This window comes from Branchiostoma belcheri, unplaced genomic scaffold, assembly GCF_001625305.1.
Source record: "Branchiostoma belcheri isolate BF01 breed outbred unplaced genomic scaffold, Haploidv18h27 scaffold20, whole genome shotgun sequence".
Taxonomy (NCBI): Eukaryota; Metazoa; Chordata; class Leptocardii; order Amphioxiformes; family Branchiostomatidae; genus Branchiostoma; species Branchiostoma belcheri.
In genome coordinates, this window is record NW_017803491.1 from 3700108 (window position 1) to 3724026 (window position 23919).

General features: G+C 42.3%; 3 protein-coding genes and 1 pseudogene across 3 annotated transcripts; 1 reads left to right on the forward strand and 3 right to left on the reverse strand.

The window, feature by feature from the left end:
- Window positions 1-1984: 1984 nt before the first annotated feature.
- Window positions 1985-4895, reverse strand: LOC109469124 (catechol 1,2-dioxygenase-like). Its single transcript, XM_019767508.1, is given in 6 exon segments — window positions 1985-2060; window positions 2062-2233; window positions 2784-2909; window positions 3511-3581; window positions 3956-4071; window positions 4693-4895. Coding segments are annotated over 6 exon segments (627 nt in total). The 5' UTR covers window positions 4787-4895; the 3' UTR covers window positions 1985-2012.
- A 1443-nt stretch (window positions 4896-6338) lies between these two features.
- Window positions 6339-9063, reverse strand: LOC109469114 (catechol 1,2-dioxygenase-like). The gene is made up of 5 exons (XM_019767495.1): window positions 8716-9063; window positions 7985-8100; window positions 7518-7588; window positions 7251-7376; window positions 6339-6716 (listed from the first exon to the last, which is right to left on the reverse strand). The coding sequence occupies exons 1-5, from the start codon at window positions 8807-8809 to the stop codon at window positions 6497-6499; spliced, it is 627 nt and encodes a 208-aa protein (XP_019623054.1). The 5' UTR covers window positions 8810-9063; the 3' UTR covers window positions 6339-6496.
- A 726-nt stretch (window positions 9064-9789) lies between these two features.
- LOC109469341 (multiple PDZ domain protein-like) lies at window positions 9790-18664 on the forward strand. Its single transcript, XM_019767847.1, has 9 exons — window positions 9790-10191; window positions 12851-13005; window positions 13926-14028; window positions 14536-14691; window positions 14831-14955; window positions 15324-15501; window positions 15626-15663; window positions 16235-16286; window positions 16936-18664. The coding sequence occupies exons 1-9, from the start codon at window positions 10173-10175 to the stop codon at window positions 16977-16979; spliced, it is 870 nt and encodes a 289-aa protein (XP_019623406.1). The 5' UTR covers window positions 9790-10172; the 3' UTR covers window positions 16980-18664.
- A 65-nt stretch (window positions 18665-18729) lies between these two features.
- LOC109469112 lies at window positions 18730-23540 on the reverse strand (annotated as a pseudogene).
- Between the last annotated feature and the right edge of the window lie 379 nt (window positions 23541-23919).

Genomic DNA, 23919 nt, shown 5'->3' on the forward strand with positions numbered 1-23919 from the left:
TGCTATTTGTTTTAAATAAAGAAAACAGCTAGCTACATGCGTACTTCTGCCATATAGACTGAAAATTTCAACAGAATTCAATGACAACTAGAGTTCCACGAGCATCCAGGCTCGAAATGGTCTGAACACACCCGCCAGTGGACGCTCTTCTTGTGTACTAACTCCTTGATTTTCTCCGGCGTCAGTTTATTTACAAGATTGTTCCTCATGCTGACCAACCACCTGTGTAGCCTATCGTGGTCTTTTGGAAACTTGTGGAAGCTTACGCCGCGCTCCTTTGACGCAGGGCCATACCAACAGCCACAACGTGCACAACGCGGCATACTTGCAGCGAGCTATGTACTGGCAGACAGACTGAAATGGCGCGCGCTCCAAATCTGTTCCAATGAAACCTTTTACGTCACAGATTCAGTCGCAGCGCCGCCTAGCGGACAATCTGGCGCTAGCCGCGAAACATCGATCGGGTCAGATATCACGGCAAATATGTGCGGGGTTGGCAGAAACCAATAAATCACCATTTACAAATAGGATTTTGGGTAGAAAGGCCCCAAAACTGAAAGTATTGGACTTCCCCTTTAAGAGAAGGTGAACAGCATTAAACATAACTTATTCAAATAATGACCCATTTGCATAATTTATGAGGAGGTGCTATTTGAGATGGTTACAAGACATGACTGTTTATCTTGTTAACTTGTTATGTTACGCGCGCCCCTAGTCATGGTTGAGCCCTAACTTACCATGACAGAACCAGCCGTTATCGTGCAGTGTGTACCCGTCCCAACAGGAGCAGTTATACCCGACCACGGTGTCGGTGCAGACCTGGGCGCAGTTGTCACTACTCTCCGCACATTCGTCTACCTCTGTGATGTTCACTAAAACAAACAAAGTGCCTATGTGTGAGATTAAATCCAAGACTGTTGAGAACAGTTTCTTAGATTACAAGGAGAGGGTTAAGAGGGGAGAGATACGGTAGAAATTGAAATTAACAAAACTTGAAATTCATTCCTGAAGCTCTCTAATTTGACCTTAAGATTTCAATAACTTACCTGAGACTGCGACGTGGAACAGCATCGTAAGAAGAGCCATCAGGAAGACACCTCGCAGTACATCTTTGAGTGGATACTTCATCTTGGGTGGAGGGAAGGAATGGCTGTAGTTGTAGGGACAGATGTCTTAATGTCCTCCCAGAACGTCACATTTTCGTTCCCACCATATTGTTTGTTCTTACGCGTGGTAGAACGACGTTCGAAAATTCGAACGGCCGAACTTCGAACGGCGTTCGCCCGCGCTTTTCCGTGATTACGTCACTATCTATGTAGACTTCCTTCGAAGCGTCTGGAGCCTTATTTGAAGTGTGATAAGTGTGATACTGTATACATATAAAGCCCCAAACATGGACAGCGTCGCGGTTTTGTTGATGCTCAGAGGTACTTGTCGTATCTCCAATCATCAAATAAGCTCGAAACTCAATGTGCGGTTTAATAGGAATCTTGTAATGATGAGTAACAACTAGCTCTAACAGACTAACGTAAACGTTAACGTTTGTTACCCGGAGTCTAATTGTATTTCTTCGTATCTTGTTGTTCTCTGTGTCTCTGTTCTCCTGTTGTGATTTTGCTCAATATTTCAGATCAACTCACTGGATAAACTCACGATTTTTTATGTCATGCCCACCCGGGAAAACACACATTTGAATGCAAATTAATGCGCCAAAAGTTGGTGTCGCTTGATTTTTTTGAACAAAAAAATGTACGTGTCATGTAAATATATATATTATGTCAAAATATGGCTTTCGCATCAAAACATGCTGTCTTCAGGTGGATATACCTCTTCATATTGTCTCAGAAGAAGCATCCCTATCGCGATATCGTATTTCATGCAAAACTATGAGATTCCCTATAAGGTTCCTATCATATTGAATAAACGGTAGTGTGACATCATGATCTGAGAATAAGCTTCACTCATTTTAATCAGAACCATGTGAAGAAAAGGCCACGCATTGTAACAGTTTACTAGTGGCTCATGACGGGGTTGAACTCCACGACCTTGTTGACGGGAAAGGCTGACGAGCTGTGCTATCTGCAGCAGGTCGTCTGCGGTGGGTGCCCGGACGTCCATGATCAGCTCGGCGCTGCCGGAGTTGCAGGTATCACACGGGTCGTTCACGCCGAGCGACGTGTCGTGGGAGAAGTACTGCTGCGTGACGACCTCACGGTACCCGTGCGCAGTCACACTGAAATTACACCATCATAAATCACAAACTTTATTGCACAACAATCATTACTGCACATCATTACATGGCTTTATACAATGTTTAGAGTTAGATTTTCAAGGGTTAGGTGTAACAAGTCGTTCGGAGTATTATTATAATGTAGCCAGCTGCCGCCGCACTGCGTGCCTGCAAAGCTTGCGTGTTACGCCGAAGGGCGGTTATACCGGCTATACCGATACAGATACAGAACAATTGTAACAGGTACAATGTATGGCAAATTCATTAGAAGTACTAAATACGGAACTAATATCTACGCTATTGCCTCAACAATGCTAGGAAATTCTATTTCTATATAAATAAACATTACTTGGGCTTGAAGGTCTGATGCATGCTATGTAATCTCCAGGCAGATCTTTCTGTGGCTGCAAAGACAGTATAAAATTGGCGGTATCCATTTGCCAGACAGTTACCATTTGCCACCATGTACTGATGAGAGTACTCTCTCTAGATGTAACGCTTTTGCCGCCAGACATCTGCTTGGAAATTAGATGATGATATGTTGTATACACACCGGTAGTGGATGTGTGCGGGGCGGTAGTAATACCCCAGCTTGTACTTCCCCGGCATCGTGGTGACGAAGCTGAACGCCCCCTGTTGATCCGCAGTGAACTGCACCCGGCAACGGTCGTCATAGTACCTTACATGCCATGGAAATTATGAAGACCTTTATTGTACGCAAATACCCACTGGGTTCAGTACAGGTCACAGGAAAGACATCACAGTTTGCAATGAATATATACTATGTACAGGCTAGTGTTAATTCTATGTACTATGGACATATAGTCTAATAATTACGATAATTTGGCTTCTTCTCGCTTCTTAGTAATGATGTAGATATAAGTACATGTACAGATGTGTTTTATAATCGAAGGTTTGTCTAAAGCCATTAGAAATATGAAATTATCTGTGTTGCTAAGATGTATGAAATGGGGAAACATACATTGCAATAGTTTATAAAGATCAGCTCTCTCTTCGTTGTATAAACTACATTCTAATACAAAGTGTTCCTCATCCTCTAACCTATTTAGATTACAATGCCTACATATTCGTTGTTCCAGTGGAGTGCGGTTATGACGTCCAGTTTCAATGTGTAGTTTTGTGGCAGCTTATCCTGAGTTTTGTAGTGGCGTAATAATAACTATCAACGTTACATCATACAGTACAGGGAAGAGTTAAGATTATCTGCTACAAACCAAAGACAAGATAGACTCTAAATCAAGTAATGTAAGATGTCTCACAGTCCTGTCTTGTCCGCCTGCCACACCTCAACGTTCGCTCCATGCACAGGGTGACAATGTACGTCGTACACCTGACGATACGGAACGGAGACAATAAATGTTAAAGCAAGAAAATTTAACTTTGTCGGCAAGATAAAAGGTACGGGCCCGTAAATAATTTCATCGGGTTTGTGAATGATTGCATATCAAAGTTCTTTATTTTACAACCACAACTCGACTTATAAGATGCCAATAACCCTGATGAAGATGACAGACGGTTATAGAAACAAGTGGTTGTGAATAAAAAAATTTATATTCAAGAGCAAAGGTATGGATTTGCTTAATTTCTCCTTCAGTTGAGTAACCAGTATTATGAAGGAATAGATAAAGTCAGCGATTGCAAAGTCGCGAATGATGCGAATTTTACAATGGTTAAATAGATGTTTACAACTAATATCGGCCTTACCGTTCCCTTGACGAACATGTAGTCGTCTTCAGCCGTCCCAAAGCACATGGTGCGGGATACGGGCGTGTTGGGTACGTAGTACGGTCCGAGGTCATCTCCGGGAGTTACCGAACAACCTAGGTGTAAGTACATGAGTGGAACGTAATACAGACTGTACATAGGTCATAAAGCTATATCATATACGTGTGTATGATTTTTTTTTACAAAATAGATCCAGCCATGTTATTGAAGTGTCAGCAGTCAAAAGCCTAGTCCATGTAACACAGTTTCTCGCCACTCAAGGCACAGTTTACAGCTCCAACGTTCAGTGTACATGGAGATGGGGTTGTGTGGCGTAACGGCAGATCATTCGGCTCAGAACCAAGAGGTCCGGGGTTCGAATCCTGCCAAGTCACCAACCTTGTGCCTGCAGCTGTTCTTGTACGGCCACAAGACCACGATAATCTGCTCTGGATTCTTTATGTCATTATTACTGTGTTGTATAAGTTGTTATATTTATAGTTAATTTCATTATATTTCAGTAGTAACTAGTTTATATATTGTTTTTATAAATAATATATTTATGTATCTGCTCGTGTTGCAGGGGAGACAACAAGCAGAGACGAGCAATCACCTGTTTCGTCTCCCTCTTTATTGTGCAATGGAAAACTCTAATAAAGAAATAAAGTTGCCCCTCGAGCTACATGTAGCTAAAAGGGTGTGAATGTTAACAGATAATTAAATGAGGTCTACTTTACCATCCTGATGTCCATTCCCAGTGTCCGTACCAGGCACGAACTGGGCACAAGCTGTGCCAAGCAAGAGGAACAGGCAGACAATCGGCGAAGGCATCTTTGCAGAGTACTCAAGACAGCACGGCAACTGAACGCGCGCGTTCGGTCTCTGTGTTCTTATATACACCGCGGGGAACCTTTATGTTTTATATTTAGACATATACAAACAGACTTTCTTATCTTATAGTTATACATAGCCCGAAAGTCGATGAGAGGTAGGTCCTCTACTGCTCATATTATATGTAGACTATTATCTTTATTAGAAATTGTCTTGTCTCTTCATATTCAATAGATATATGATACTGATAGTGGTATCTGCATATAGACGGGTGACGTTGACCAATCAGAAGGCTCCATTCCACATTCCTTATGACGCCGTAATGTCACAAATAGAGTCAAAATCGGGTATTTATTCATCCAAATCCATACATTAAACAACCCAATAATCACCCATATATGACCTCATGTGACCCAAAAGAACACGGCTCTAGTTCTAAAAAATCCAAAAATAACTTAAGTTGTGTTCCAATGACTTCGGGTGACTCCCATAAGAACACCTGTTCCCTACCTGTGATCCAGTTAGAAGGTGAACTCTACCCAGTGACCTCAGGTGACTCCAGATGGAACTATGTTCTATTCAGCATGTGCAACGTGTAAATTGTACATTGTGTCACTTACTGCATCAGTTTGGATAGGCTATCGTGTAAGCTATATGATAATAGCGAATATGGTGTGATAAAGCCTTATCAGTTGCTATAACCACCTCATCAAGCCACCTCGTTCGCTGCGCTCACTTGGTGACTTTATTCGGTGGTTATAGCAACTGACAAGGCTTTATCACACCATATTCACCTCGGGGTGGGTCATTAACCCTTAATTAATGTAATAATAGTGATGCTTTTTCGAATATTGATTATTATGCTACCAATCATATGCTTCACCAAACGAGGTGTGATAGAAGTATGATCAATTCTATCAACAACACAGGAAGGCAGACGTCACTTTGGTGATAAGAACCCTTCCTGCCACGTGGGTGGTTAGCTTGCTGGATGAGAAAGAAACACCTGGCCTTATGTAAGCTGTTTATATTGATAACATGTGCTGGGCACTAGCTATGTTTGAATGTACACATTATGTAACTTTCACAGGCGCTGATCGGGGTCGTAACGATCATTCAGAAGGCCGCTAGGGGGCACGATTCAATCTGCAGCCTATGATACATTGTATAAGAGAACTCCTTGTCAGTACCAGATACGCATGGTACAGGGATATCAAACATCTATATTTATAGAAATTAGGACCCCTCCCGTTACACATAACAATCGTTCTGAGATGAATTACACAACTGTGATACCGCTTACTTATGATTAAAGTTTTATGTGCCTTGTCTTGTTTTGATGGGTGCACGTGGCAATGGAACCATATATCGCTACATATGTCGACTGGTAACCAATGCAAAGGGAATGCAAATATGTGTTGTTTTATGTCAAAATATTATGTCAAAATATGGTAACCTGGGATGCTTCCGCATCACACCACGCTGTATTCTTCATCTTGTCTCAAAAGGAGCATGTACGGATCAAAAAGAAGAAAGAAGCATACCTAGCGTATTTCATGCAAAACAACGGTTTAGATTCCTGTCATATTGGACACATGCGGCAATGTGACATCAGAATAAGTTTCATTCATTTTTTGTAATCACAACAATGTGAAGAAATGGCTACGCGTGTAACAGCGACTTGTATGTGTCTAGATGCTGTCCTGGTCACTAGTGGCTCATGACGGGGTTAAACTCCACGACCTTGTTGACGGGAAAGCTGACGAGCTGTGCTATCTGCAGCAGGTCGTCTGCGGTGGGTGCCCGGACGTCCAGAATCAGCTCGGCGCTGCCGGAGTTGCATTCCCCGCACGGGTCGTTCACGCCGAGCGACGGGTCATGGGAGAAGTACTGCTGCGTGACGACCTCACGGTACCCGTGCGCAGTCACGCTGAAATTACACCATCATAAATCACAAACTTTGTTGCACAACATACATTATTGCACATCATTAGATAGTTTTAAACACTGTTTAGTGTTAGATGTTCAAGGGTTAGGTGTAACAAGTCGTTCGGAGTAATGTAGCTAGCTGCCGCCGCACCACGTGCCTGCAAAGCTTGCGTGTTACGCCGAAGGGCGGTTATACCGGCTATACCGATACAGATACAGAACAATTGTAACAGGTACAATGTATGGCAAATTCATTAGAAGTACTAAATACGGAACTAATATCTACGCTATTGCCTCAACAATGCTAGGAAATTCTATTTCTATATAAATAAACATTACTTGGGCTTGAAGGTCTGATGCATGCTATGTAATCTCCAGGCAGATCTTTCTGTGGCTGCAAAGACAGTATCAAATTGGCGGTATCCATTTGCCAGACAGTTACCATTGCCACCATGTACTGATGAGAGTACTCACTCTAGATGTAACCCTTTTGACATCTGCTTGGAAATTAGATGATGATATGTTGTATACACACCGGTAGTGGATGTGTGCGGGGCGGTAGTAATACCCCAGCTTGTACTTCCCCGGCATCGTGGTGACGAAGCTGAACGCCCCCTGTTGATCCGCAGTGAACTGCACCCGGCAACGGTCGTCAAAGTACCTTACATGCCATGGGAATAATATCAATGCTACATTATGAAAATCTGATGAACGTAACTATCAAGATCAATGTTACATCATATAGGAAAGATTATCTATAACAAACCAAAGACAAGATAGACTCTAAATCAAGATGTCTCACAGTCCTGTCTTGTCCGCCTGCCACACCTCAACGTTCGCTCCATGCACAGGGTGACAATGTACGTCGTACACCTGGCGATACGGAACGGAGACAATAAATGTTAAAGCAAGAAAATTTACCTTTGTCGGCAAGATAAAAAGTACGGGCCCGTAAATAATTTCATCGGGTTTGTGAATGATTGAATATCAAAGTTCTTTATTTTATAACCACAACTCGACTTATAAGATGGCCAATAACCCTGATGAAGATGACAGACGGTTATAGAAACAAGTGGTTGTGAATAAAAAAAAATTATATTCAAGAGTAAAGGTATGGATTTGCTTAATTTCTCCTTCAGTTGAGTAAAACCAGTATTATGAAGGAATATATAAAGTCAGCGATTGCAAAGTCGCGAATGATGCGAATTTTACAATGGTTAAATAGATGTCAAAAGTACCCTGACTGTTTACAACTAGTATCGGCCTTACCGTTCCCTTGACGAACATGTAGTCGTCTTCAGCCGTCCCAAAGCACATGGTGCGGGATACAGGCGTGTTGGGTACGTAGTACGGGCCGAGGTCATCTCCGGGAGTTACCGAACAACCTGTACATGAGTGAGACGTAATACAGACTGTAGCATAGGTCATAAAGCTATATACGTGTGTATTAAGTTTTTTTTTTACCAAATAGACCCAGCCATGTTACTGAAGTGTCAGTAGCCTAGTCCGTGTAACACAGTTTCTCGCCACTCAAGGCAAATTTTACAACTCCAACGTTCAGTGCACATGGAGATGGGGTTGTGTGGCGTAACGGCTGATCATTCGGCTCAGAACCAAGAGGTCCGGGGTTCGAATCCTGCCAAGTCACCAACCTTGTGCCTGCAGCTGTTCTTGTACGGCCACAAGACCACGATAATCTGCTCTGGATTCTTTATGTCATTATTACTGTGTTGTATTCTAAAGTTGTTATATTTAATTTCATCATATTTCAGTAGTAACTAGTTTACATATTGTTTTTATAAATAATATATTTATGTATCTGCTCGTTTTGCAGGGAGACAACAAGCAGAGACGAGCAATCACCTGTTTCGTCTCCCTCTTTATTGTGCAATGGAAAACTCTAAAGTAATAAAGAAATAAAGAAATAAAGTTGCCCCTCGAGCTACATGTAGCTAAAAGGGTGTGAATGTTAACAGATAATTAAATGAGGTCTACTTTACCATCCTGATGTCCATTCCCAGTGTCCGTACCAGGCACGAACTGGGCACAAGCTATGCCAAGCAAGAGGAACAGGCAGACAATCGGCGAAGGCATCTTTGCAGAGTACTCAAGACAGCACGGCAACTGAGCGCGCGCGTTCGGTCTCTGTGTTCTTATATACACCGCGGGGAACCTTTATGTTTTATATAATAGACATATACAGACTTTCTTATCTTATATCTCTATATCTTATCATAGCCCGAAAGTCGGTGAGAGGTAGGTCCTCTACTGCTCATATTATATGCAGACTATTATCTTTATTAGAAATTGTCCTGTCTCTTCATATTCAATAGACATATGATACTGATAGTGGTATCTGAATATGTAATAATAGTGATGCTTTTTTCGAATATTGATTATTATGCTACCAATCATATGCTTCACCAAACGAGGTGTGATAGAATTATGATCAATTCTATCAACAACACAGGAAGGCAGACGTCACTTTGGTGATAAGAAGCCTTCCTGCCACGTGGGTGGTTAGCTAGCTGGATGAGAAAGAAACACCTGGCCTTATGTAAGCTGTTTATATTGATAACATGTGCTGGGCACTAGCTATGTTTGAATGTACATATTATGTAACTTTCACAGGCGCTGATTGGGGTCGTAACGATCATTCAGATGGCCGCTAGACACGATTCAATCTGCAGCCTATAATATTAGAGAACTCCTTGTCAGTACCAGATACGCATGGTACAGGGATATCAAACATCTATATTTATAACGGTATAAAAGCCACACTGAATGTGTCTTTCTGGTTCATGTGTTTGTTTTGCACATGAAAAATACTACAGGAATCCCATAATGCGAGACTCTGAAACACATGTGCCACGGTGAAAACGCTACTTGCTGCTATCAGATCACTTTTTAATATATTAGAAACATTTAGAAACGTACGAGGGTTCACAGTCGTGTAGTCAATCAGGTGCATAGAAAACACCACAGTAATACAGTATTCAAGAAACTGTTAGGCAAGAACAAACTAGATCACTCATGAATGTATCTTGACTCCTCCACGGTTCTCGGTATAAATACCTTGATCCATCCATTTGAAAGAAAGTTAAAGCCCTCTTTTATAATATTAATACCCCCGGTGGGTATCGAGTGGTTCGCCCCTGCACAGGAATCAGAGTTCCTGCCTCTTCCATAAATTCCCGAAGTCTGGCATCCATTCAAAACTCCCCGCCAGCCTGCGATGACTAAAGTTTGGAGTAAGATAAGAATCTCGCGGCTGCGCCCCCGTTTTGGGTCAAAGACTTTGCAAGATGGCAACCAGCGTGGGTACGTATGGAAGTCAAACGTCCAAATGTTTGGAATCCTGAGAAAGCAGTGACCTCAGTTTGATCATTGTTGAAGAACGAAGAGACATGATACTGGTAGAGGGAGGCTCGCATGTACGCTGGAGTTGGTGATCGAAATGCCCATCATCAAAGAAGGTGAGAAAATATTGGAACATTTCAATGTTCTTGTTTCACTTGCACTGCTTTAGTGTTTCAATTTTGGGAGAATTCCGTTTGTCATACAACTTCTTGTGTGATATACTTTGAACAAGACTTACTCTCTTACTAGTCTTAGTGTAATGTCTTTTGGTGTCTAGTTTTGAGTGAAAACGGATTATTGTCTTAGTTGCACTTGAGCCAATATACTAAATTCCAAGCATTTTATTGGTAGTTTGTTATAATGTCACATTGACTTAACATTCCATCTGAAAACCTGTTGTTCCAGTAACAAATTTTACTTTAAAATGCAACAGTAATTTCAAACCAATTGCAAGCTACCTCTGACTGTAAGTTGAAAGAGATATCAACAGACTACAAGATAAAGATCTCTCTTCTCAATAGGTAGATTTGAACAAAACTGTTACCCAATTGAATGTCAAACTTGTTAGCTGACCTTCACTTGACACAGTCATACAAAGTTCAAAGAAGTAAATCATCAAAAACTGCAGGGAACACTTAGCAAAAGTCAGAAAATTTATCAACATGTACAGAGTAGCTATCAAACCATGGTGTTGGTCCCTGTAGTGCAGGTTAGATTTGTTTTCAATCAGCTGAACCTGACCTACGATGTCCTGACCTTGACGGAGAAAATTCCAGACCTCCCCAGGAGTCCATTCCATGTGCCCTCCCTCCATTCCTACTTCTACAACTCATAGTTTCCAGATGTCTCTGCATTGGGACTGTTTAAGGTCTTTAAGTGTAGGAACTTGTTTTTGGAAGATTTGTGTACAAAAAAGATCGAGATCAGTCAAGGGACAGTTGACTTGAGTGCATAAGCTTCAGTAGATCAAGTTCTTATGTCATGAAGCAAGTTTGACAAAGACTGGAGTTGTACAGTCGAAAATTTGGGTGAGCACCAATTTGTTGTGTTGGAAATTACAGTTCAAACTTGCTTCATGATGATTTCTACAAACACAGATGAACTTTCAAGATAAGTTCTTATGTCCTGTTTAATGAATTCATCATTTGTAGTTATGCACATTTAATAAAAGAAAATACATATATACTATTTGCAGCAAATTTCTCCATACAAGACAATATCATAACGCTTATACTGTCCTGTACATGTAGGATTTGATATTTCTGACTGGGAGAATAGTTAGAGGAAAGAGATAAATGGTACTAATTCCAAAGAATTACATTCTAAAACTGTGGTTTTTGGAGTTCCTGGACAATGTCATAATGGGCCCTCCCAATAGTAGAAAATGGAATAGCCCAATTAAAGAAGCTCCCCTCCTGTGCAGGTGAGGATGAAGTTACCACCTGGGACATGTCATGTTATGCTAAGGATTACCTGGTCTGAAAAGGGACACATTTCTATTTCACACACGATCAACTTCAATTCAAGTGGTAAAGTGTATGTAATTACTGTAAACGTTGTCTCAAGGACTAAACATCCTTGTTAAGTTAACATTGTCTTAGTAGGTGTAACTGACAGCTAAACTTTGAAGTACAAGAACCATGTAAACACCAGACTTCCTTACTTAGGGACCGAGGAAAAAAATGTTGTGTCTCTGGTTTCCTCGACCGGCCCTGTAAAAACCTGCCGACCCAAGCCTTTTTTTTTTTATTGACCTCTGTCAATTTTCTATCTGACATCTGAACTATTTTCAAAATCTCTGAAACATTATTTTTAGAGGCAAATTTTTGTTGAGTAAATCGAGTGAAAAAATTGCCCCTTCCCCACAAGCAAATGGGAAGGGTCATCCTTGATCCTGATGCATTTCAGTTATTAAACTGTGAAAAAGTGACAAAAAGATAAAAGAGAATCCCCACCTTCTAACCTTAATTTTGTTCAGGATGGAGACCGAAAACACAGCATTTTCTTTCCTAGGCCTGAGAGAAGCTGTTTATAACAATGAGTCCCCCAGTCCCCCTGTAATCCATGTAAACTGTGGACAGGATGCAGCTGCTCTCTGGGATTGCATGTCAGTAGGGACTAACCACTAGAGATATGGGTGAGCCCTCATGACCAGTCAGATAGCAAGAGAAGATTGGACAACCCACCCATGGTTCACAATGGATTGTCCCATCTTGACTTTTACTTCTAGGGGATCTTAATCTCATGGTATTAATGGATTTATTCTTCATCAGTGTTAATCAACATGCAAATTACTGTAATTACATAGAGAATGCAAGGAAGTTGTATGGAAGAAGATGCCGAGGTCATGATAGAATAATCCTATGTGATGCCTACACATGTACCTTTAGGCACTTGGTATAAGCCAGTTGGAATCTTTTCAAAGAAAGAAAAGTAGGCAACATAAGATCTTTTGTACACACTAAAAAAGCTGTATAATATACATGAATGTTAGAAAATGTTTGATTTCTACAGAAAACTACTTCTACAACATTTGTATTATTTTTCTGACACTTAGAATTTACGAATATGCTGTATACTCACTACACATTTAACATATTATGTAAACCTATAAAAATATTTAGGTGCACTGGTGCACCCATAGAAAAAATTGGGTGCACAGCTCCAAATTGGATGCACTAAGGTGCACATACACCCAGTATTATGAGCCCTGAAAACCCATAGGCAAAAGCAATTGCCATACAGTATAATTCCACCTACACTCTCCCCCTGCAGATATAGACCGAGCTGTGCAGGCCCTCCAGTCTGTGCTGAAGTCCCTGACTGATCCTGAAGACGCCGTCCACAGATATGTGCTGAGATGTGCACTACACATGATGAAGAGCAGGCTCTTTTATGCTATCATAGACATTTGTCAACAATATGTACAGGTACTGCAGTTTCTTTAGTGTGATGTATAAAAAGGATAATTTGCTTTTAAGACCTAGTGTGCGGCCTGTAGTGTTTGTTGTGGTTACCGTACTTCTTGTTAGTTGCTTGTGCTTCGCAATTAATTGACAGAGCATATTGCATATTGCATTTTGACAGAGCATATAACATTCAAGTTTGCATGAAAACTAATCTGTGTTGGTAGTTAATGTTGGTGTAAGGTAATAGCTGAAGAGGAAGGTCATATTTCTTGAAAAATGTGTAGCCTCTTCAGAAACTCTTTTATTTTAGTTTTTTTTTCCCTTTTTCTCATCATCTTAGCCTGTGTTACTGTTACACAATGAGGACCTGCATGGGGGGTAGTGATCACGAATTACATTTGTACACAAAATTTTCACAAAATTTTCACAAAATTACGCCTTACAAAAATTGAATGCAGGCCCTCTACATTCTCTCACTGCCTGGGCCTGGCCAGTAGAATGACTGATACTGTGATAGAAGCATGATGTAGTTTGGCTATTCCTCATTTATTCCCACCTTAGGCCACACCAATTCAATTTCTTGGTTAACGGATTCGCCCGCTTCATTTTTTCTGATTTGCAAATAAAAATAAAAATTCAGAATCAACTGCAAAATGCTGATATTTTGCCCTGAACAGCTGAAAACAGTCCTTTTCTTCCTAGTTGTTACAGTCATTCCATCTTTCAATGCAATGGTATCATTAAAGTTCAAAATTCATTGTTCAAATTTTGAACCAGCCTGGTGTGTTGACTTCATGGCTCCTATCGTACCATTTTGGGCCATAATAGGATGCCTAGGCCTGTTTTTATTTATTTTTTTTTTCGCCCGCCCGCTCCATTATTTTTCTTGAAAAATCCGTTAACCAAGAAATTAAATTGGTGTGGCCTTACCCTCCTGTTAGACCCTAGAGTTCTCCCTGGACTGGAGTGACAGTGCACAGGTGGCTCTGATTGGTGCAGACAGCAGTACAGACCAGGACTTCAGCTTCTCCAGCACTCCCCCTGGTCAGATTCTTATCATTTACTCAGCACAATTTGTCAAAATGTTCCTACTTAGGCTTACAGACAATTGTCTATTTCAGTCATAGAGGGAAATAAAAACAACAAGCCCTGGGTGTTGGCAGTTGAATGTATTTGTTTGTGAATTAAGACAACGGGAAACAAGGAATCTCTCTAAGGATTAGCCTGGGTGCCATCCGAATTGTAACGGCAACCCCCAAAAAAATTCTTCAGGGTAGTCCTTAGAAATCGGATGGCACCCAAGCTAGAGCAGGGTGGGTAAACTAACAGAAAATGGCAATTGAAAATGTTGTTCTCAAAGAGTTCTCAAGAATTACAAAGGACAATGGTAAAATAAAAAATTAATGTGCCTTCAATATAAATATGCATACCTTGGGAATAACTAAATTTACCAGTAGTAGATTTCTTTTAATTCTTCATAATAATATGGACATTTTACAATTTAATGGTATTGTTTTATAAAAGTTTGTTATCTGCCTCTTCCTGTTTCAGGTGAGCCCTGGTGCATGACAGGTTTCAGTAGCCTGGACTTCCCCTCCACAGCCTCCTCCCCCAGCCCCCACTGTAGGACACCTCCCTTCCTCATGAACCTGGAGGACGATTTCCCGAGCAGCGCCCCTTGCAGATGTTCTGGGAACTGCAGAAAACGTGAGCCTCCCAAATCCTACATTGTTAGTTCCATGCCATCACCAATATTGATCAACACACATGTCAGACATTGGCACAAGATCTTTTGTATGATAAGATTAAGAAGTTTTGCCTGAGATTGTTGATGGTATTTTTGCAGATGCTGCAGAGACAAAAATACCTGAACAGCCTGAACCAAAGCGACAGAGAATAGACCACCAAACCTGCTTAGATGATGAGTGGTACTGTGGTGTTGAGGAGGACGTGGAATCACTTGACAGACAAGTAATGTTACAGTCTTCTTTTCTTTATATTGTACATTTATGGTATTTTATTTGAATTAAAGAATTTTGCAATAAAAGCACATATACATAGGTGATATAGACTTTACATACTATGTTCACTATGATACAATGCATCATCAATTGTGAGTATTGGTACTGAATCACTATTGAAACAAGTACTACAGTATTTGTGCTTTGTACAGAAGATTCTCTTGAGGTAGTACACTAAGGATACATTTGTTAACAGAGTACTTTACAGACCAACATTGAAATGAATTGGGACTTATCCCAAATTTTTGGCTGAACTCCACCAGCCATGTTCACGGAATAGAGTATATAGACTAAGGCTACGTGTATCTGTTGTTGCAGTCAGAAGAACTACGACTGGTAGAGGTTATTAAAGGTGTGGGGGGCCTTGGTCTGAAGCTGGTGGGCTCGGAGCATCATGGGACTTTCATCTCCGAGGTGACACCAGGGGGCGTGTCCTGGATGGATGGGAGGCTGCTCATAGGGGACCAAATTGTTGCAGTAGATAATTATGACTTAGGTGGGTGGTAAAATGTAGTTCTTTTGAGATACATTTTTTTACATAGCACGTGCACATACAAGCTAGCTTATTCATGGCTCACTTGTGCTGAAGATTTATCCTGACTTCTTTTTAATCCTTGCAGGGGGCCGGTCCCATTTGGCAGCTGCTGACTACATTTTGGTGAGTTACTAAATCAGATGTTCTGCTGTCCTTTGTGCTGAATGACTGGAACATAGATGTTCCTGGTGCTCTCCACCCTCTGACATAGCTGACATGTTTCAGTAGCTTGGACTTCCCCTCCACAGCCTCCTCCCCCAGCCCCCACTGTAGGACACTCATAGCTGTCCCTGGAACTGAAACTTAGCAATTTCTGGTGCTCATTGACTCCCAAAGCTGTTCTTCATGCTGAATAACCTTCACACAGTGTCACTGGGAATAACTCATAGAACTGTCCTTGGTGCTGAATAACCTTCACACAGTGTAACTGGGTCTGACACATAGAACTGTCCTTGGTGCTGAATGACCTTCACACAGTGTCACTGGGGCTCATTCATAGAACTGTCCTTGGTGCTGAATGACCTTCACACATGCTGATCCTGGTACTTTGACTCACAGAGCTGCTCATGGCATGGAATTTTACGTAGCTGTTCCTGGTGTTGAATGGCTTTCAAACTGCTGTACCTAGTGGAAGACAAACATATCTCTAAGATCTCTTCAACAGCTGATTATGTAACATTTTTTTTTCTTTCAGAACCTCCCAGTGGGGACTATAGTTTCACTGATGGTTTTGTACAACCCAGAAGGTATGCCTAAAAATATCTCTAAGCACACATAGTAACGTTAATATTTCGAATGTAGTCAATCATATAACACTGTTATCTAGCAAGTACATATTATTCTTAAGAACTATTCCATGACAAATCATATGAACTACATTTCAGAACAATGCTGACACATGCCCGTAGCCAGGATTTTGAATGGGGGGGGGTTCTTCCCACTGCTTGAGGGGACCTCGAGCGCCGAGGTTCCTAGGGGGGTCCGGGGGCATGCTCCCCCGAAAAATTTTGAAAAATGTACCTTCTAAAATGGCATTTCGTGCATTTTCGAGAGGATTTCCAAGAAAAAATCAGAGATAAATTTTTATACAATGACAAAGGGAGCAGTTTTTCTAAGATTCCAGTCCATCTTTTCAAGAAAAATCTTGGACCTTTACATAAAAAGTGGACCAAAAAGTGGACCTGTACATAAAAAGTGGACCAAAAAGTGGACCTTTACATAAAAAGTGGACAAAAAAGTGGACCTTTGAGCCTTGTGGGGGGGTTCTTCCGAACCCCCGAACCCCCCCTGGCTACGGGCATGCTGACACATGTAAGTTTTTACCTGTATGTAAACATTGTACAGTTGTATTCACCTGCACTGAGACTTCACTGTTCCTTATGTTTCACCCCACAGGAATGGAGGAGTATTACAAGACTGTTCAGTTCTGTCCAGGATGACATGAACTACTCAAGATGTGAATGGGAACCAAAGCTTCACATGTTGCAATGGACCAGGAAAGCCTGTGTCCTGTCCCACTTATATGTTACACTGAGCCAAAAATATGCTTAGAATAAGTTTAATGTATCACCCTATTACTGTATTCAAGTTGGGAGGTGTTTTATGCGCTTTATATAATTTTCTTATCATTCAATTTGATTGATAGGTACGACACTACTTACGGTTTATGTCTACTTTTGAAATGCGCTGACTTTAACATGACTGTGCCTATTTAACTAATATATGTGTGAACATTGTTATAGTCACTTGTAACTGGCCATGGCAAGGCCAATAGTGATGTAGAGCATACATATCTTTATCCATATAGCAGCTAAATTATCATCTTGTGACTAGATTTTAAGTTTCCCCCAACCCCTGTAGCAATGGTTTTAGAAATATGTAGTTGACATAATGATATCCAACATAAATGTATGTAAATGAATGTAAATTCCCAATAAAGAAGAGTCATCCAATGCACTCAAAGTCATGATATATATAATATATATTGTACTTCAAACCAGATACTTGTAACAGTAATCAGTAGGTGGATGCTAGTGTTAGTAAACAATACAAAGGTACAAAAAGTTGTCCATGGACAGTGGGAGAGAATCCATGCTATCTCAAATATTGTTCAACTTAGGTGGGACCATGAAGGATTGCTGAGGGTTGCTGCAATTGTTTTCCTTTGTTCTGAATTTCCATTTTGCATACATTACTATATATCATTACTTAAATCAACTTTTCAATTTCTTCACACAATGTGTGGCTGCATGGTTGTAAAATGCTTCTCATACAAGGTAAACATAGTAAACAAACAGACCTGGTCCATGCTGAGAAGTTTAGAGTACCACTTTTCAGTATGGAACAATTTTAGTCAATCAAAATCACCTTGTCAAAAAGGTTACCACAATTTCCCCTATTGAGATGTAAAATTCACAGTCCTATCGGTAAAATTAATCATATAACCCTAGTACAGGATGAACAAATACCTTAAATTGCCTTATTGCTTTCATGTGTAAAATGTACATGTATACCTCTACAGATACAATTAAAGAGTTTCATACAAAACTGTGCTTCTTATCAAAGCATCTAATATGGCAAAGCCTAGACCTGAAAACCTTTCTCCATACTTTTAACAAGTCTCTACCTTTCTAGGATTGTTCTATACCTATTCACCTTCCATCTACTAAACATCAAATGCCTACAGCATAAATAGTCTTCCCAAAATAGACTCTTATTTACAACAGCTGCCATGCACCAATTCAATTGCCACCAATAAATATATACCACACTTTTTACTATTTTAAGAGGTCCTGTACTACCTTAAAGATGTATAAAAGTATAAACTGTCTTAAAAATGTAAAAACATGCCATCACCAAATTTCTAACATTACTAGTCATGCCCACCTTTTAGAAAAATTTACTAATATATAGAGATAACAAACTCTTGTAGAATACGATAAAAACCCCTAATTAAAAGAAGCCATGTTAAACAGTGAATGCCCTGAGAGTGGAACATGTTTGGTCTGAAAGTGGAAAGTCAAACCAACTTCACTTTTACTATGCTGTGATTTAGATGCAGTTTTTTTCGTAAATGGTAGAAAAATGTTCTATTTATTAAGATAGTATACTAGTATTGCTTTGAATCCTTTGATACAAACAGATGAGAAAACAGTGTAAAATGGCCTTTGAGTTAAAGTAAATTGGTTTTCCTTGCGTTTTCCTGAATGAATGGTTAACGAGGAAAGATTTTTCACTGAGTTTCCTGCTCTGCCGCTACCCTTATCCCATCTGTCCCCCACCTATAGTGGTCAGCCACCTGTGCTGTCAACACAGGGCCACCAGAACCATCGACATCTCGAGTGCCGAGAAGCGCCACGCCACAGCCAGGCATGCCAGGACCATCCCCACAACCACAGCATACCGGGACAGCCTCTCGTACCACAGGCTGCCATTCAGGACATCCATGGTAGAGGCACAGGTGTAGGCTTCTCTGAAACGTGTGCCAAGTGTAGACAGAAGGGCTCGCACTTCGATCGACTTGACATAAGAGACCAGGTTGGTAGTTTTTGACACAATGATCACAGCGAGAGCAACCAGGGTTGCCCATACGATTAAACCAGGCCTCAAACAGTACAGCCAGAGAGAGGAAGATGAGTGTGGTTGCAGTGAGAGACTGAGCCAATGGATCCAGTTGGAGACCAGCAGGTAGAGACACTTGGACTCCTTTGTTCCTGAGGACATACCATGTTACTGCTATCCCTGAACAGGCAAGAGGAATCCACTGCCCATAGTAGACACCCAGAAGTACAGAGGACACTGTGGCTGCAGAGAGTAAACTCACTTCAGCAAGAGTCCGAGACATGTTGAGTTTGGGCAAGGACGGCTTGGGAAGGGTCAGGCTAGGCAGAGAAGCACTAACTCCCATCTTTCTGGTCACATACCACAATACGGCTACACCTGCAGCGATGGCTGACCACCACTGGTTGTAAAGGTAGCCAAGCAGCAGAGAGGCCATGGTTGCAATCACAAGGATGAGAACATCTTTGGAGAAGGAAAAGGAAGGTGTCAGTTTTGGAACTCTAGCAAAGACTCCCTTCTGACCAAGTATGTAAGTCACTCCTAGAGCAGCAACTACCCCTAGGGGATCCACTGAGAATACAGTACCCCGATTGCTACAGCACTGGCACTGCCCAAAGTAAGACTGCCAACTGCAAGGGATGGAGAGGAAAGACTTGGTCGTGGTATGGCTGCAAGAGTTGGAACTGTTGGCCAAACCTTTCTGGTGACAAAGACTGCAGCTAGAGCACAAACAACTGCTGCAGGAATCCACTGGGCATACAGAATGCCTGCAGCCAGTGCTGCTGCAGCTCCTAGCACCAGGATGACAGCACCCCTGGGAACATGGGGAAGGGATGTCTGCGATACTGCAGGGAGGAGGTACTTCCAAGCAAGATACCCCACAACTACAGCAACAATTCCAGCTAGTATCCACGGTACATAGACAGCTCCTGCACCAGAACTGGCTAGAGAGACTGGCGACAAGAGAACAGGCAGCTCCAAGAAACAGGCTTACAGGCCGATATGGGAAGTTAGGCCGTGGTGGGAGCGAAATTGATGGTAAAGATTGGAAAAGGCCCCTGTGGTAAGCTATGTAAGCAAGCATCAGGACACCAACAATGCCTAGTAGGGATCCACTGAGCATACAGAACTCCTATGGCAATGGCAGATGATGCAGCAAGCAGGAACACCACTGCAGAGAGTGGAATAGTGGAGAGGGCAGGCAGAGATGGGTTAGGCAGAGAAGGCAGGGAGGGCTGTCAGCCCACTTTTCTTGACTATGTAGTCTACAGTTAGACCCCCTACAACTCCAGCTGGGATCCAGGTACTATACAGGAGGCCTGCTGCTATGGATCCAGCAAGTGCCAGTAGAAGGAGTAATGGTATGTATGGAACAGTAGACATGGTAGGAAGTCTAGAAGTTAGCCCATAATGATGAGCTCCGTGTACTACAAACAGTACACCAACAATGCCGGCAGGAATCCACACTCCATACACAACCCCAACTGCAACAGCACCCACAGGTATGAGGACGTGCAGCCCAGCTTGGGCAGTCTGGAGCAGCGATGCACTTGATGGAGACGGAAGTGTCAAGCCACGCCTGCTGGCGACATAGCCGAGAGCACTGACACCAGAAACAGCAGCCGGTATCCACTGGCCATACAAAACACCAACAGCTACAGAACTGATGGCAGCAGTGAGCAGTAGGCCTGGCAGCAGAGAAGCTCTGGAGGGTGCAGCCACTGAGGGAAGTGACTCCAGTGCAGCAGTTCGCTTGAGGAGGTAACCAGTAGCAAGCACACCAATGATGGCTGCAGGGATCCACTGACCGTACAGGGCCCATACAGCTGCAGAACTTCCTGCAGCCAGCAGCAGTGTGAGCGGTATCAAGTAACGTCTAGCAGCCACTGCAGGCATTTCAGGGAGAGAGAGGCCTAGCCCCAAGTTTTTAAAAAAATAGCCCAGGACCAACACACCAAGAATGCCAGCAGGAATCCACTGAGAGTACAAAACTCCAAGCACTATAGTCCCAACCTGGGCTAGCAAAAGGGAAAGCTGCTGCAATGCTAGCTCTGAAGGGGCAGAGGAAAGTGAGGAAGTCTGTACAAGCTGATAGACAACAGATGTAACAATTCCTGCACCAACAACAGCTGCCGGGATCCACTGTCCAACTAACACCCCAATTGCTACTGATGCGGCACCCGTATGCAGGAACAACAGAAATAGCAGAAAAGTCTTGCGAGGAAGTGAGGGAAGTGAGAAAGAGCCTCCCAGCCAATAAATAGCATATAGTAAGCCATGTGCACCCACAAGTGCTGCAGGGAGCCACTGTGCATACCACACTCCTAATACTACTGATCCAACTGCAGAGAGCAGAAGCATCAGAGGCTGCAAGACAGTCTTTAGCGAAGCTGCAGAGGATGGAGACATAGATGTAGCCTGATAGATACCATACACAACAAGTAAGGTACCAGCAATGGCAGCAGGAATCCACTGGGCATACATAACTCCAACAGCTGCAGTACCAACTACAGCTGCAAGGAGCAACAATGGCAGTGCAATTCCTGCAGGGGATGTTTCAGGGAAGGAGACCCATTGCTGCTGCTTTGCAACCACTCCTGCTGCTATTACAGCCACAACTGCTGCAGGGATCCACTGGGAGTACAGAACACCGATAGCCACAGCTGAAGCTGAAGCTGCAGCAACCAGTAGTAGGATTGTCTCCAAAGAGAATGTAGGTGTGGAGGTATGGCCGTGTTGTTTGGCAAGAGCTCCTGCAGCTAGAACCCCAGCAACACCAGCCGGGATCCAATCCCCATAGAGAAAACCAACAGCAATGGATGCTACTAGAGCTGTGAGCAAGAGCAGAGTGAGTAAGGCAGCAATTGGGAGTGAGAAGGTTCTTACTGAAACACCAGAGACTCCAAACTGCCTCAGGAGCAGTAGAGCCACGACTGCGGCCACCACTGCGGCTGGTATCCACTGGCCATACAGGTAACCTAGCAGTGCTGAGGCAACAGAAGCAAGGGTCAAGACACCGGCTGCTGGGGAGGTGGAACCTGAAAAAGAGACCCCTACCTGATTTGCCAGGAAACACAGCATCGAGACTCCCACCCAAACAGCAGCCCACCACAGTTGGTAGTGCACACCTAGATACACAGCCGCCCCACCCGACAACAGCAGGATGATGACCTGTGTTGACAGGGACGTCCCTACACTCCTTGCTAAACACCAAAGCAGAGCGACTCCAGCCCAGAAGGCTGGCCAAAACTGGGGGTACAGGATGCCTAGGGCCAGAGCAGCAGCAGAGACTAGTATGACTACAGATTCACCCAAATGTGTTGATACCCCTGTTGAAGACCCTGAATTTGTGATGGCATGATACAGGGCAAACAAAGTAAACACAGACAGTATAACAATGGGTACAAGGAGCCACATGTACAAACAGGTGATGAGGTACAGTACAACTGCAACACATGCAAGCGTCACTACGATCAGGCTCGTCCGCAGGAGGAAGAAGAGGATGCTGGGAATGGTCAGACGTGCGCGAAGAGCTTCTCTCTTCCGATCCAGCATGACACACATGTAGACGTAGTCGTTGACGGACAGGCTCTGCCATAGCAGCAGGTACAGGGTCCAGAACACTGCAAGGACCAGCCGATCAAGGGTCATACAGGGGATGAGCCACAGCACCATCATCACACCTGTGGCACAAAATGTAACATTCTTATATACATTACATAATTCAATTTTCAGAAAATCATCAGTGCATCACAATTAATGATAATTCTTTAAAAGTATGATGGTTTGAAAATATTTGAATTCAAGTTGGAAGAGGTAACCAAATAATTCATCTTACCAGTGAAGATGGGGAGCCTATTGTTGCTGTAGAACTGTCGCACACTCTCTGACTTAATGCTCAGTGGGTCATCTAGTCCCAAGGCATAGTAATAGGCCTGTTAAGACAGAAAAAAGAAAGACAGTGCTATGATCAGAGGGCACAGTGTTAATACACAATTTCTATCAGCACTTGAAAATTTTAGAAGCTCTAAGATTTTCAAACTTAAGATATCATATCATACCACTGTTGTTTATCAAATTCCAAAGATTACTGAAAATGTAACAGAAATAGGGAGCTTTAGGAAAACAATTTTGCTCCCAACATCTGCTTGTAGATAATATTCAGCAGTATAATACTCAGTTCAATATTCCTCAAACATTGTCTATCTACACTTGATCTCCTAGGCTCTAACTATGTATAATTTACTATAAGGAACAACACTTACCTGTTTGACTCCCATCATCTCAGGATAGTCCAGGATGACAGCAGAACCAGAGATGGACAGCCAGCCAAAGATGTGGACCAGTGTGAACACTAACCACAGGAACTGGCTGGTCTTCACAGGGAAGTCCCAGAAAGGGTCAGACCCTCCAACAGTCTTCCAGTTGTCTATGGCTACCTGTTGATGCAAATGTGTTATTTGTCAATCCAAGTGAAGGAGCATGCTTACTTAAACTTATCCTTTTTATCCCTTGCAAGACATGCAAATGAAGCAGTATACAAATGAAGGAGTATGCAAATAAAGAAGTATGCAAATGAAGGTGTATGCATATGAAGGAGCATGCAGATGAAGAAGCATGCAAACAAAGGAGCATGCAAACAAAGGAGCATGCAAATAAAGAAGCGTGCAGATGAAGAAGTATGCAAATGAGGGATCATACTAATGAAGAAACATGGTAATGAAGGAGCAGGCTAATGAAGGAGCATGCAAATGGCTATAATTGTATTAGCCTGGTTACCAAACCTATTATAGCTCCCGAGTCCTACATCCTCTCCGC

What these genes read in the sequence shown, in the direction of transcription:
- LOC109469114 (XM_019767495.1), bottom strand. Translation starts at nt 8,809, where the DNA reads ATGCCTTCGCCGATTGTCTGCCTGTTCCTCTTGCTTGGCATAGCTTGT. An exon ending in ACATGTTCGTCAAGGGAACG is followed by an intron (nt 7,589 to 7,984) that starts GTAAGGCCGATA and finishes CCGTATCGCCAG; the next exon opens with GTGTACGACGTACATTGTCA. An exon ending in CAGGCGGACAAGACAGGACT is followed by an intron (nt 7,377 to 7,517) that starts GTGAGACATCTT and finishes ATGGCATGTAAG; the next exon opens with GTACTTTGACGACCGTTGCC.
- LOC109469341 (XM_019767847.1), top strand. An exon ending in TTTGTCAACAATATGTACAG is followed by an intron (nt 13,006 to 13,925) that starts GTACTGCAGTTT and finishes CCCTCCTGTTAG; the next exon opens with ACCCTAGAGTTCTCCCTGGA. An exon ending in AGTAGATAATTATGACTTAG is followed by an intron (nt 15,502 to 15,625) that starts GTGGGTGGTAAA and finishes TAATCCTTGCAG; the next exon opens with GGGGCCGGTCCCATTTGGCA.